Source organism: Miscanthus floridulus, chromosome 2, assembly GCF_019320115.1.
Source record: "Miscanthus floridulus cultivar M001 chromosome 2, ASM1932011v1, whole genome shotgun sequence".
NCBI classification, from domain to species: Eukaryota; Viridiplantae; Streptophyta; class Magnoliopsida; order Poales; family Poaceae; genus Miscanthus; species Miscanthus floridulus.
The window spans coordinates 5,779,808-5,793,669 of record NC_089581.1 but is presented as its reverse complement, the minus strand read 5'-3'; the positions used below and the strand labels follow the sequence as shown (position 1 = coordinate 5,793,669).

General features: G+C 53.7%; 1 protein-coding gene and 1 pseudogene across 1 annotated transcript; one reads left to right on the top strand and one right to left on the bottom strand.

The window, feature by feature from the left end:
- Positions 1 to 7,687: 7,687 nt before the first annotated feature.
- LOC136536008 (uncharacterized) lies at positions 7,688 to 8,656 on the bottom strand (annotated as a pseudogene).
- Positions 8,657 to 13,152: 4,496 nt separating this feature from the next.
- Positions 13,153 to 13,506, top strand: LOC136536007 (uncharacterized). The gene has a single exon (XM_066528442.1). The coding sequence runs from the start codon at positions 13,153 to 13,155 to the stop codon at positions 13,504 to 13,506; it is 354 nt and encodes a 117-aa protein (XP_066384539.1).
- The last annotated feature ends 356 nt before the right edge of the window (positions 13,507 to 13,862 follow it).

The following is a 13,862-nucleotide window of genomic DNA, read 5'->3' as shown; positions in this document are numbered from 1 at the left end:
CGACCAACTCCCCAAAATGTATTCTTGTACCATTCCGGTCCATCCCCTCCCCACACAATGTGTTTTATGTGCACAACTAGCTTCCTTGGACCTGCTTCGCGGCTTGACCATCCTTGTCGTGTTTGCCCTACCACACGTCCTAGCCAAGCCTTCGCCGCTATGGCCCTCCTCGATTCCGCTTGACTTGCTCCTGCTCCACCTCACTGTGGCATCAGCCCTTGCCTCACAACAATCACATTCAACACCACCACAGCCACCACCGCACTCCTTCCGGTCCCTCGTCGAGCAGGAGCTCATGCTCTCACCATCTCTTCACACTTAGTTCCCTACACTCCCATCCTTCCTCACCTCCCTCGACAACAATAGGGTTGTCATTGTAGTGCAGTAGGGTGAGTGGAGCACGCGGCATGGCGGTGCGGCGAGCACGACATGGCCTAGCGTGGCAACATGGGTGCGGCACCGCACTAACGATGCAACATAGGCATGCATGGTGTAGGAGGTCAAGCATGGTGCAGCGCTGCATGGTTACGCGGGTAGGGCGGGCATGTGCGGTTTGACGAAGGTGAGGATGATGGTACAGGGGTGGATGGACCATAATGGTACAACAATACAACTTTAGAGACCTGAATGTGTAATTTAAAAGTATCGGGACCTGTATGAGAACTTGGGACAAGTTTAGAGAGCTAAACGCGTAATTTAAAAGTATCAGGACCTGAATGAGAACCTAGGACAAGTTTAGGGAGCTAATTGTGCAATTTAAAAGTACCAGGACCTAGATGAGAACTCGGGACAAGTTTTAAGACCGCCAGTAAAATTTACTCTTTTTGAAAATACAGAAACGGGCAGGTCAAATGTAGAAAAATGGGTGGTTCCAGCGACGGAGGCAGCGGTGGGGCTAGCCCCCCTACCAATCCTGGGCACGTGGAGCCCCCTTAAGCCCTCTCTTAAAATTTTATGCATATATGTATTAGGTAGGAGGGGTTAAGGTTAAGAGAAGATAAAAAAGCCTCTATTCTTTTGTTCAACCCCTCCTAAATATTTTTCTGGCTTCGTCACTGGGTGGTTCGGAACGGGAAAAATTCCGTCCGTTTTCAACCCTAGCAGCCTGTTGTTCCCAGACTCTAGAGACTCCCCTGTGTGCAGCCTGCACAGGAGGAAACATGCTTTGCTTCCCAAACTCATGGTAACTGCAGCTGCAATATGAGCAACAAGATCTGTCTTCCAAATGCTACAGTTCTGAACACTACAGGTCTATTTGGTTCATGACTATAACTTGTCACACTATGCTTTCTTAATATTCTACCTCGCATGTCTTAGACTATTTTTTTACTAAACTTTACTATAAGTATGACTTTGATTTTATTTGCCCACTTTCTGTAACAACCACAATTTATCAAAGATTAGACGTGACAAACTATGACACCAACCAACCAAATAAGTATTTTTTCCTAAATGCTGGTACATTATAATTTCACAAATCATAATTCACAAACCTACCACTTTACCCTTGAGTATAATATTAAGGTTTTGTTTGGATGGGCATGTATTCATCTCAATTCACATGGGCTAAAGTAGATTGTAGTGGAATTAAACTAAGTTCCATTCCAATCCCACTCCAACACATGAATCGAAGTGGACACACATGCATCTAAATAAGGGAGAAAGCATGAAAGGATGGAACAACGAGACTAGAATAATAATTGGACCTCCGGCTTCACTCTTCCAATCGTTCCTCACTCTGTGCAAACTACACTGATTTTAACAGGCTTATAGCTAATAGCTAATAAACTAAGGGGTTAATTGGATCTGTGTCATTATAATTCTTCCATTTTTGAAGCGCACCATTACTATTCGACAAACTATGCCAGTGCCATTATAATTCCGCACTTGTTTGAGGCACGCCACTATGTACGCCAGACAACGTCTTGGGGCCACTTTCAGGCGTATCGGAGTGAGACATATTTTCGTATGGACTCATTTGCCCTCCCTCGAAAGGATAAGGCCACCGACACCTACGTCCTCTATCCATTCGCCGTCCCCGTTCCCCACTCGCTTCCCCAATCCCTAACCCTAGAACACCAGCGGCGCAAATCTTGTTCACCGACGACGGCGAGGCGCTTTGCGGTGGTGCACTTGGTCTCCGGCGAAGACTAGGCAGAGTGGGCATCCTCCAACCATGAAGGTCGACATCGCTGAGGCGCTGGTCCAGTAGTGTTGCAGTGGCCATGAAGACCAGCGACATCCCTCCCGCGCCTTCGGTGGCGGCGCCGGAAGACGCCAACCTCGGATCCAGGTATGCTCTCTCTTAGTGGAACGCTAACTCGTGGTTGAAGTTGCTATGGGCTAACTTGGGACAATTATGCAGTATAAGTTGTTAGGGTTTTCCGCTCATGCTTGTTTCAATTCAGCTTTGACTGTTTTTCTTCTCATTTCTATTGTGCTAGGATGTCTATGTTTTCGTTTGAGATCAAAGTTGAAGCCTTTATGACGAAAGACAGTCATGGGAAAAAATCATATTGTAAGGGAAAGGTTGTTAACTGGGCTGTGGAGGTAGGCACGATTACATTTGATTTGCTGCTTTCTAGCCTGTCCAGTGTAGTTAGTTGGAGCTCTAACCAGAAGGCCACAGTTTAGTTCTTTGTCAAGATTGTTGGTGAGGATGTAATGCTTGTAGATGAAGTGAAGTTCCAAAACTTGTTTGAAATGTATGTCATAGATGCATTGCCAAGTTCCCTTAGTTGTGGTGGATAATACTGTGTGGGAACAACATGAGTTTGATGATTTAAAACCCCTGCGTATGATTCCACCTGACACAGATGCATCAAAGAAGCCTGCCTGTACACAAATGTGTGGCAGAACCGCCTAAAATAACATGCTTTCGGAGGCGCTCGTCTTCCACTAGACACTTAGCACCTCGAAAGTGAGCTACATCGGACAGTTCCGTCGAGCACACCCCAAGGGAGAACTCGAAACAATCAATGTTTTACATCCAGAATCCAATAATGAGTACGAGCTTACAATACTTAGTCCATTTCATACAACAAGAGTTCTTGAAAATTATTTATTACAATACTAGAGTTCAGAGTGTGATAATTAAACAACGGAATGAAAATAAACATCTAGCGGAAACGATACAAGGATCCGTCTGTGCCCACAAGAAGAATCCTCCCCACAAGAGCTACTTCTCAAGCCGCACCTGCAACATGGGTAAAATAAACCCTGAGTACATAATGTACTCGCAAGACTTACCCGACTAGTGGGAATAGTTTCTCGACTCTCAAGGATATGATAGGCAATATGGGTTTGTTGTTTTCTTTTTGTTTGCGGAAAGCATTACTAATAGTTCATCCTTACAGTCAAGTTTTGTTAGCAGTCATGATTACTTCATTAGCTAACCATTCTAGGTAAGCACATGTTCTACTTTCAAGCAAGGGTTAAGCAATCAGAACCATTTCACCATCTTTCATCTTCTAGTTCTTACTACGGTGCTAGACCATAGCCAAGTCGTACCGTCTCACGGAAATGGTGATTCACGAACCAATGTATCCTAGCTGGGTACCTCGAAAAACACGCCCTATTTGTACCCTAGGCCCAAACAAGATCAACCCATTCCACTCCTATCACGGGGTCCAAGTCCCCGTTCAAACTTGAACTCCAAGCCCCCACACTTTAGACCCGGTCTCAATATGATGCTTAGACCTCCACCTTTTTCCGCCTCCAATTAGTCGGTCCGAAAAGAGCCAGAACCAACGACAAGAGCGTAACGAGCCTTCTCGCTCCCATAAGCAAGTATGTGCTCAGGATAATAAGTCTATGACCTGACTACCATCCACATCAACGGACGGTCCTTAATTGACATGAATAGGGAAAATAGTGGGACACAACCTGTTACACCCACCAATACCCATACTATATCCCTGCCCTGTCTCCATTTTTCCTTTCATCATTTTATTATGAGAGTAATAATAATCCCCTATTGTGAGCAACAGTAGGTTACTCATGCTACCGATGACCTAAGCATAGCATCTACTCGAACCTGCACTGGTAAGACTCTTAGGACAGGTGTATCTATGCATGTAGTTTCCAAAAAAATCCTGTAACATAAATGCACAACACATTTAGATACAGTGAATTATAAAATAGAGGTTATGCACCGGGGCTTGCCTTGGGCAGGCGCAGTGTCAGCTGAGTCAGTCAGTGGCGGCTTCGGGACCTCCTCCTACACGAGAATCTTGTCGGGAACCAATATTAGGGTACCCAAAGAGGAGCTAATGACTGTCAACATTGATTCATCCATGGGGATGAGAGCGCGACTACACCACTTGCCGGGTCACTTCTCGTCCATCCACCGAGACCATGGGCCCTGCCTCGTCTGACCCTCGAGGGTTGGCTCTGCCTCAGTGGGCGTTGTGGCCATAGGCCCCGTCTTGCTCGACCCTCGAGGGTTGACTCCACCTTAGGCTAACTCTCGAGGGCTAGCTCTACCTTGCTCGATGTCTAAGGGCAGACTCTGCCTCGTCCAACCCCCGAGGGCTGGCTCCGCCTCGCTCGATGTCTAGGGGCTGGCTCTGCCTCACTCGACATCTGAGGGCAGACTCTACCTCACCCGACCCTTGAGGGCTGGCTCCGCCTTGCCCGACATCTGAGGATTGGCTCCACCTCACCCGACGTCTACGCGCTGCGCCTTCATAACTACATGCGCAGATAAGGCAGGGCACTCAAGTCAACCACAATACCGAGGACCATGCCCTGCACGCCTGTAGGAAAGTACCATCAGGATATGACCAGAAGGGTGCTTTGAGACCTTCCAGTCATGTCAGAGTCCAAATAGTGTTGTAGGCGCCAACATTTGTCTTACAGTGTTGTGGGTGTTGCCATCTGCCCTCAGGCACGAATCCTGACAGAAGCACACGACAACCACTACGGTCTAGGGGGAAACTCGCATCACCTACAGTAACGGATGTACGGTCACTGCACCGTCTGCTCCCTGTATGACCACAGATCAGCATCCTGGTCCACCATGCCGCCCGCCGAAGCGGGATGGGACATGATGACTTGCTGACAATGCCAGGACATAGCATCATCAGCGGACAGACACCCAGCGTGGCCCTATCAGGATCAGCGAACATGCACCTAGCATGGAACTATTCCTGGCACCACCTGCCATGTTAGTGGGCCTCGAATAGAGGAAAAGGAAGACCCAGCATCTTTGAAGGACTTCCTTTGCCTCTGGTTTTTCTTCTTTCTCTCATCTGTAATCCCTGCTCCCCCTTGGCCTATAAAAGGGAAGGCAAGGCACCCCACTAAGGGGATCGATTCAACACACCATGCATCACATCACACATAGCTGAGCAGTGACCAAGCTCTTAGCGCCTATTCGACCTTTCCATCAGAGACTTGGGACCCATCCCTCTCTTGCCCGTTTGTAACCCCTACCATGAACTTTTTAGTGCTAATAACACGAGCAGCAGCCACGAACTAGATGTAGGGACATTCTACCCGAACCAGTATAAACCTTATGTCTTTTTAGCATACCATCTGGGCCAGACGCACAATAACACAAATTTACTCGTTGGTGTTTACTCGAAACACCGATAGTTGGGGCGCTAGGTAGGGGACCTTTGCATGTTCCAACATTAACATTAGGCCATAGATGGCTAGCCACGGTATCAGCTGGATCCTAGGCGCACACGTGCACTTCGGGGACCTAGACTTTATCATCACGGTGGGAGGAGAGTTGGCATTGGATCACACCACCATCCAACCTCTCCCCTCCATTGGCGTCGACTATGGAAGGCTTGAGTGCTAGCTCGGTGTCTCCCTAGGACCCTAGCCGTCTAGGGAGGACCCGAGCCACCTCACCTTCTCTTACGCTAATGACATGGTGTAGCTTGCTAGAGGGGAACCCCTCTCTCCTGAACACCTCATACGGAGCGCCCCGATAGTGCTTCCATTCGGTCTCTGCAATACCGTGGGGACTGTTAGCCACCTTGTGGCACAACGCATGATTCCACCTCCCATGAACGATGAATTCATAGGGGTGATCGAACACATCACATAATCTTTCCATGACCTCCTCATAGAGGAGCCAGAGTTGCCCTCTGGCTCTGACTCCAATAGGGGAAGCCATCACCCCTCTCACGAATGCTTCATGATGGGTACCTCCGAGGGACACGTCGAAAGCATCCATGAGGAGGAGGCTACCCTGGTGAACAACCTTGATGACAAGGCCAGGGGGAGACAGTGGCCCCACCTTGCATGCAGGTGGAGCAGCTAAAAGCCCGACACCGAGAGATCGAGGAAGCATAGCTCTAGCTTGAGCAGGAATGCATGGAGCTTGATCGGGAAATCGAGCGCCACAGAGACGACCGGCGCACACGCGCCATGGCCCGCGACATGAACCAAAGGATCATCACCGATGATGAAGCCCTCCCACATTTCATCCGGGAGAGCCAGAACATCGCTGCCACGGCGGCCTTGCTCCATGGCCTTCCAGAGGCCACAACGCTCGAGGATCATCAGGCCCACCACAAGATTCACACGCTACTCGAGCGTGCGGTGGCGCAGTAGGCCGAGAGCTCATTGTCTCGGTGATGTGAGCTCAACGCCAGCCAACGCATGCTCTCAGAGCGTCCTGGCAGGGATACGTTGGTCCACTAGGCACCACAAAGCGTGTGGGCAGCATGCCGTGGTCCTGGTGCATCAGCGTCTCGACCGCAACCATGATGCACGCAACACCCTTGACGCTCGCAGGCGTACCCACAATGATCCGAGAGAGGGAGCGAGCCATGGCTATCACCCTCGTTGTGGTGGACGCTATGATAGTGGCGAGGACCGAAGCCCGATCCTTGGCCTCCCAGGGCCTCTGGCCTTCGGTTGACACATCCTCAACGCTGCCTTCTCACCAAGGTACCGACCACCAACCAACATCCCAAAGTACTCTGGGGAAACAAACCCTAGACTATGGCTCAAGGATTATCAGCTTGTCTGCCAAGCTGGTGGTGTGGATAATGATGATTTCATTATTCGCAACCTTTCATTGTTCTTGGCCCATTCCTCACGAACATGGTTGGAACACCTGCTGTCCAACAGAATCAAGGTTGGGAGGACCTGAAGGAGATCTTCATGGGAAACTTCCAGGGCACATACAAGTGCCCTAGAAACCCATGGGACCTCAAGAACTACCGACAGAAGGTCAGAGAAACCCTCCGTGGGTACATTTGACGCTTCGCTCGGTAGTGCAATGAGCTACCTAACATCGCCGATGTTAGAATAAACCCTGAGCACCCGCTAACTATATTTGGTAGCTTAGATTGATTAGTGGCTAAGCATGGCAGGCGACATGTCTTGGGTGTTGGGATGGCAACAACCGATTGTGGACATGCCGTGATTGTCTCGGTTAGTTTGTAACCATGTATGACTGCATGTATTTTCTTTATAATGAATAGAGAGACACCAGAAAAGTTGCCGCTTGCAGCACCAAAAATACTTGTTCGTGTTCTCTCATTGTTCATCCTCATAGAGTCCTGACAATTGGCATCGGAGCCGGTTCACCATCGTAGGCATGTCTTCCCAGTCGCCTTCCAAGATCAAGCCGACTGAAGATGCCGACGGTGAGAAGAAGCCGAAGTCCTCGCGATCGCCGCGCCGTCGCCGTGGCCGTTCCGGCAGTCGTCACCGCTCTGGATCACGGATCGTGGAGCGCGTCGTCGAGCGCTCTTCCGCCAACGTCGCGTGGCCGATGCTCACGTGAACGAACTACCCGGAATGGGCGCTGGTGATGGAGGTGAATTTCCAGACCCTCCACGTCTAGGACGCCGTCGACATCGGCATCGACGAAGACCCTGATGAAGATGAGCACCATCAGGACCGCCAGGCAATGGCGGGCCTCCTGCGCTCGGTCCCCTCCGAGATGTGGGGGACGCTCGGTCGCAAGCGGACCGTGAAGGAGGCGTGGGACGCCGTCAAAGTGCTCCGGATCGGTGACAGCCGCGCGCGCGACGCTAGCGCGCAGCAGCTCCGCCGCGAGTTCGGCGCGCTCGTCTTCAAGGATGGCGAGTCTGTCTCCGAGTTCGGGATCCGGATCACGTCGCTCGCCGTGAACCTGCGCATCCTCGGCGACAACATCACCGACGCCGAAGTGGTAAAGAAACTTCTGCAGGTGGTTCCCGATCGCCTATCTCAAGCCACCGTCTCCCTCGAGATGTTTCTCGATCTGAACAACACGTCGATCGAGGACGTCATCGGGCGGCTGCGCGTGTTCGAGGAACGCGGCAAGCCGAAAGAGATCACGGACGGCATGGGGCGACTCCTGCTCTGCGAGGAGGACTGGGAGGCGCGTCGCAAGAGCCGTCGCGAGCAGGAGAGCTCCGGTGGCAGCGGCGGCTCCAACGGTCGCGGGAAGAACCATGGCCGCGGCCGCGGTCGTGGCGGTCAAGGCGCGACGCGTGACGACCACGACGGTCACGGCGCGGGCGCTGGCAACGCTGGTGGTGGAAAGCCGCCACCTGGCACGGTCTGCAAGAAGTGCGGCAATAAGGGCCATTGGGCCCGAGACTGCCGTGGTAAGAAAAAGAAGGCCGCGGCCCATGTGGCCCAGGCTGAGGAGGAGGAGGAACGGGCCTTGATGTACATCGCCGCTGTGACGGAGGTAATCGCGTCACCTGTTTCCTCTCCCCAATCCACACCGCCGCCGCCGCCCGCCGTCGATGCACGCGCGCGCGTCCACCTCGCCGAGCCCAAAGTCCTCCTTCATCTCAGGGAGGATGAGAAGGAGGCGGAGGGGCCCTGCCGCTGGGTCCTCAACACCGGAGCGATGAACCACATGACCGGGTCGCGCCACGTCTTCTCCGAGCTCGACGGCAGCGTCACCGGCACAGTCAAGTTCGGGGATGGCTCGGTGGTCAACATCGAAGGGAAGGGCACAGTGCTCTTTGCCCTCAGATCCGGCGAACACCGCCGGCTCGACTGCGTCTACTTCATCCCGCGGCTCACCACCAACATTGTGAGCCTCGGGCAGATGGACGAGAACGGCTTCAAGGTCGTCATCGAGGAAGGCATCCTCCGCATCTTCGACCTGCACCGTCGCCTGCTCGCCAAGGTGCATCGATCTCCGAGCCGCCTCTACTACCTCGACATGAACATCGCCGCCCCGGTGTGCCTCACCACGCGAGTCGGCAACGTCGCCTGGATGTGGCACGAGAGGTTCGGGCACTTGAACTTCCGTTCGCTGCGCAAGCTGAGCCGGGGCGAGATGGTGAAGGGGCTGCCAGACATCGACCACATCGATCAAGTCTGTGAGGACTGCGTTCTCGCAAAGCAAAAGAGAGCGCCGTTCCCGCAGGCCGTGAAGTTCCGGGCGAAGGAGCAGCTCGAGCTCGTCCATGGTGACCTCTGCGGTCCCATCTCCCCTGCGATGCCGGCCGGGAACGCCTACTTCCTGCTGATGGTCGATGACATGAGCAGGTATATGTGGCTCACCTTGTTGCGTTCCAAAGCAGATGCACCGGCGGCCATCATGACCTTTCAGGCGAAGGTCGAGCGGGAGACCGGCAAGAAGCTGAAGGTCCTCCGTACTGACAACGGAGGAGAATTCACCTCAGTACAATTCGGTGAGTACTGTGCAGGCGAGGGAATTCTTCGTCAACATTCTGTGCCGCACTCTCCTCAACAGAATGGCGTCGTGGAGAGGAGGAACCAGATGGTCGTGAACACGGCGCGCTCCATCCTGCGTGCACGGAGCATGCCGGGCTTCTTCTGGGGAGAGGCGGTGCACACCGCCGTGTACCTCCTCAACCGGTCGCCAACAGCCGCCCTCGACGGCCTCACCTCGTTCCAGGCGTGGTACGGGAAGAAGCCACCCGTGCACTTCCTAAGAGTGTTCGGGTGCGTCGCCTACATCAAGCATCTGCGCCCTCACCCGTCCAAGCTCGAGGACCGTGGTCGGAAGGTGGTCTTCATTGGCTACGAGGAAGGAGCGAAAGCGTACCGCTTCTACGACCCCGCCACAGAGCGCGTCCGGGTCGCACGCGACGTCGTGTTCGACGAGAACGCGCGCTGGGACTGGGGGAGTGCCGCGCCGAGTGATAGCTTGGTGCCGTTCACCGTCGAGGAGGAGTACGAGCTGCGTCGTCAGGCTCCTGCACCGTCTGCACTTGGCTCCCCGTCGCATGCCGCGAGTCCGGCACCACCTGTGCTGGGCACGCCGTCGCGCACTGGGGGCACGACGCCACCAGCTTCTGGAGCGGGCTCGCCCTCACCTACTACTGCCGCGCCTAACGTCACCAAGGCGCCGCAGGTGGAGTTCGCGACGCCACTGAGCGTCGACCCGAACCTCGACGCAGACGACGACGAGGACCTGGAGCACCGCTACAGGACACTCGAGAACGTCCTGGGCACCAACACCGTGCCTGGGCGGGCTAACCGCGACGTCGAGGAAGGCGAGCTGCACAGCGTGAGCGTGGAGGAGCCCAAGTCCTTCAAGGATGCGGACGGTGATCTGAACTGGAACGCGGCGATGGAGGAGGAGCTCAAGTCCATCCGTGACAATGACACTTGGTCGCTGGCTGAGCTCCCTCGGGATCAACACGCCATCGGCCTCAAATGGGTGTACAAGGTGAAGCATGATGAGAACGGCGCCATCGTCAAGTACAAGGCGCGCCTCGTGGCCAAGGGATATGTGCAGCGCCCTGGCATCGACTTTGATGAGGTGTTCGCCCCCGTCGCGCGGCTGGAGTCAGTCCGGCTGCTGCTCGCCATTGCCGCACACTTTGGCTGGGGCGTCCACCACATGGACGTCAAATCGGCGTTCCTGAATGGGGAACTTCAAGAGGAGGTGTACGTTCAGCAACCTCCCGGCTTCGTCGACAGCAAGAACAAGCACAAGGTACTGTGCCTCCGCAAGGCACTGTACGGGCTCCGTCAAGCTCCGCGGGCCTGGAACCAGAAGCTCGACGCCTCCCTGCTCGGCCTCGGTTTCAAGCGCTGTGTCGACGAGCACGGTATGTATACACGCGGTGGAGGCACAGGGCGCCTGATCGTGGGCGTCTACGTTGATGACCTGATCATCACCGGAGGCGATGCGGGAGCTGTGAACAAGTTCAAGGCGCAGATGATGAACACCTTCCGCATGAGTGACCTGGGGTTACTTTCCTACTACCTCGGGCTCGAAGTGTCACAAGGATCAGCCGGCATCACGCTCCGACAGACCGCGTATGCCGCCAAGATTCTCGAGAAGGCGGGCATGGCTGGATGCAACGCCAGTGCCACGCCAATGGAGCCCAAGCTGAAGCTGCTCAAGGAGGGTGACACTCCAAGCGTTGATGCAACGGAGTACCGTAGCATCATCGGCAGCCTCAGGTACTTGTGTAACTCCAGGCCTGACCTGGCTTATGCTGTTGGCTATCTCAGCCGTTTCATGGAGGGACCGCGCCAAGAGCACCTCGCTGCAGTGAAGCGTGTTCTTCGGTACGTCGCCGGAACACAGCAGTGGGGGCTGCACTACCACCCAGGAAAGAAGAACTCCGGCGCTCCTAAGCTGCTGGGATACTCGGACAGTGACCTGGCAGGTGATGTGAACGACCGGAAGAGCACAAGCGGGCTGATCTTCTTCCTGGCTGGAGGTCCGATTGCGTGGCAGTCGGCAAAACAAAGGGTGGTGGCCCTGTCCTCATGCGAGGCCGAGTACATCGCTGCTGCAGGAGCTGCGTGTGAGGCGATCTGGTTGGCACGCCTGCTGGCCAAGCTCGTCGGAGGAGCAGTCCTCGCACCCAAGCTCAAGGTGGACAACAAGTCCGCCATCGCCTTGATGAAGAATCCTGTGCACCATGACCGGAGTAAACACATAGATATCAAATTCCATTTTATCCGGGAATGCTGCGACGGGAAGCTGATCGACGTCGAGTTTGTTGGCACTGAATTTCAGCTGGGTGACCTCCTGACAAAGGCGCTCGGACGAAGCAGGTTTCAAGAACTCCGTGATGGAATCAGCATGAAGAAGTTAGAGTAGATGCTCAAGGGCTTAGGAGGAGATTGTTAGAATAAACCCTGAGCACCCGCTAACTATATTTGGTAGCTTAGATTGATTAGTGGCTAAGCATGGCAGGCGACATGTCTTGGGTGTTGGGATGGCAACAACCGATTGTGGACATGCCGTGATTGTCTCGGTTAGTTTGTAACCATGTATGACTGCATGTATTTTCTTTATAATGAATAGAGAGACACCAGAAAAGTTGCCGCTTGCAGCACCAAAAATACTTGTTCGTGTTCTCTCATTGTTCATCCTCATAGAGTCCTGACAGCCGACACCGATGTTATAGGGGCTTTTCTATCCAGGACCACCTACGAGTCTCTAGTTCACAAGCTGGGGCGCAAGGGTCCACAAACCACCAAGGAACTCCTTGACATCGCCACCAGCCACACCTCGGGCGAAGAGGCGGCCAGAGCGATCTTTTGATCGCCTTAATGGCAAGGAGAGGCGAGACGAGGATGCTGGTGAAGGTGCCTCCAACCGTCCCGCCAAAAAGAAAAACAAGAAGCAACGGCGTGGGGGCTCTCTCGTGGCCACTGCTAACCGTAGGGGTGGATGGAAGCCCATGGATGGCACTCCGAACCACTTTGAAAAACTACTCGAGGGGCCATGCCCAAACCATGCCTTCCCCATCAAGCATCTGTACAAGGACTACGCCCTCATGAAGCGGTTCTTGTCTAGAGGCTCCAACAAAGGGGAGCATGGGAAGGACCCCGACCCTACCACGGATAATGCCGAGGGGAAGGATGATGACTTTCCAACACCGAATGGCTACCTCATGATCTTTGAAGGATTAGAGGCATACAACTCCAAGTGTCGCTAGAAGATCATGTGCCACGAGGTCCATGCGATTGAACCGGCCACACCTGCCTTCCTCCAGTGGTTAGAGTCCGCTAAAACCTTCGATCAGACCGACCACCTAAAGAGCGTCCCATAGCCACGGAGATACCTGCTCGTGGTCGACCCAATCATCGGCACAAAGTGGCTCACCAAAGTACTGATGGATGGAGGCAGTGGCCTCAACATCATGTACGCCGAGACGCTCGTTGCTATGGGCGTTGACCGAGCGCGCATCCGGCCAACCGGAGCGCCCTTTTCATGGCATCGTGCCTAGAAAGCAGGCCATGCTGCTTGGGCAGATCGATCTACCTATCACCTTCAGGGGTCCGTCCAACTATAGGATGGATACCCTCACTTTCGAAGTGGTGGGGTTCCATAGAACTTACCATGCCATCCTGGGACAACCATGCTATGCGAAGTTCATGGCCATCCCCAACTACACCTACCTCAAGCTAAAGATGTCGGGCCTAGGCAGGGTCATCACCATCGGCATCTCCTTTCAGGGCGCCTACGAGTGCAAAGTCGAGTGCTGTGATCACATCGCAGCGATCGTAGCCTCCAGAGAGCTCGCGAACATAAAAAAAGAGGTCATCGAAGAAGCGCCCAACCCCAAAAGGTTGACCAAGTTTTTCAAGTGAGCGGAAGGCTCTAAGGAGGTCCTCATAGACCCTAGGAGCACCGTGGGAAAAATGGTGCGCATTAGTACCACACTTTCCTCTGAATAGGAAAGCACACTCGTTGGCTTCCTTCACGCCAACAAAGACATCTTCGCATGGAAACCCTCAGACATGCTAGGCATTCTAAGGGAAGTCGCTGAGCATGCCTTGAAAATCCACCTAGGCTCCAAGCTGATGAAACAACGCCTGCGTCGCTTCGACGAGGGAAAACGCAGGACCATCGGCGAGGAGATCACAAAGCTTTTGGTGGCCGAATTCATCAAGGAAGTGTACCACCCAGAGTGGTTAGCCAATCCTATTCTTGTACGAAAGAAGAG

Bases quoted from the DNA above. Each gene is read 5' to 3' on its own strand.
- LOC136536007 (XM_066528442.1), top strand. From the start codon at position 13,153: ATGCTGCTTGGGCAGATCGATCTACCTATCACCTTCAGGGGTCCGTCC.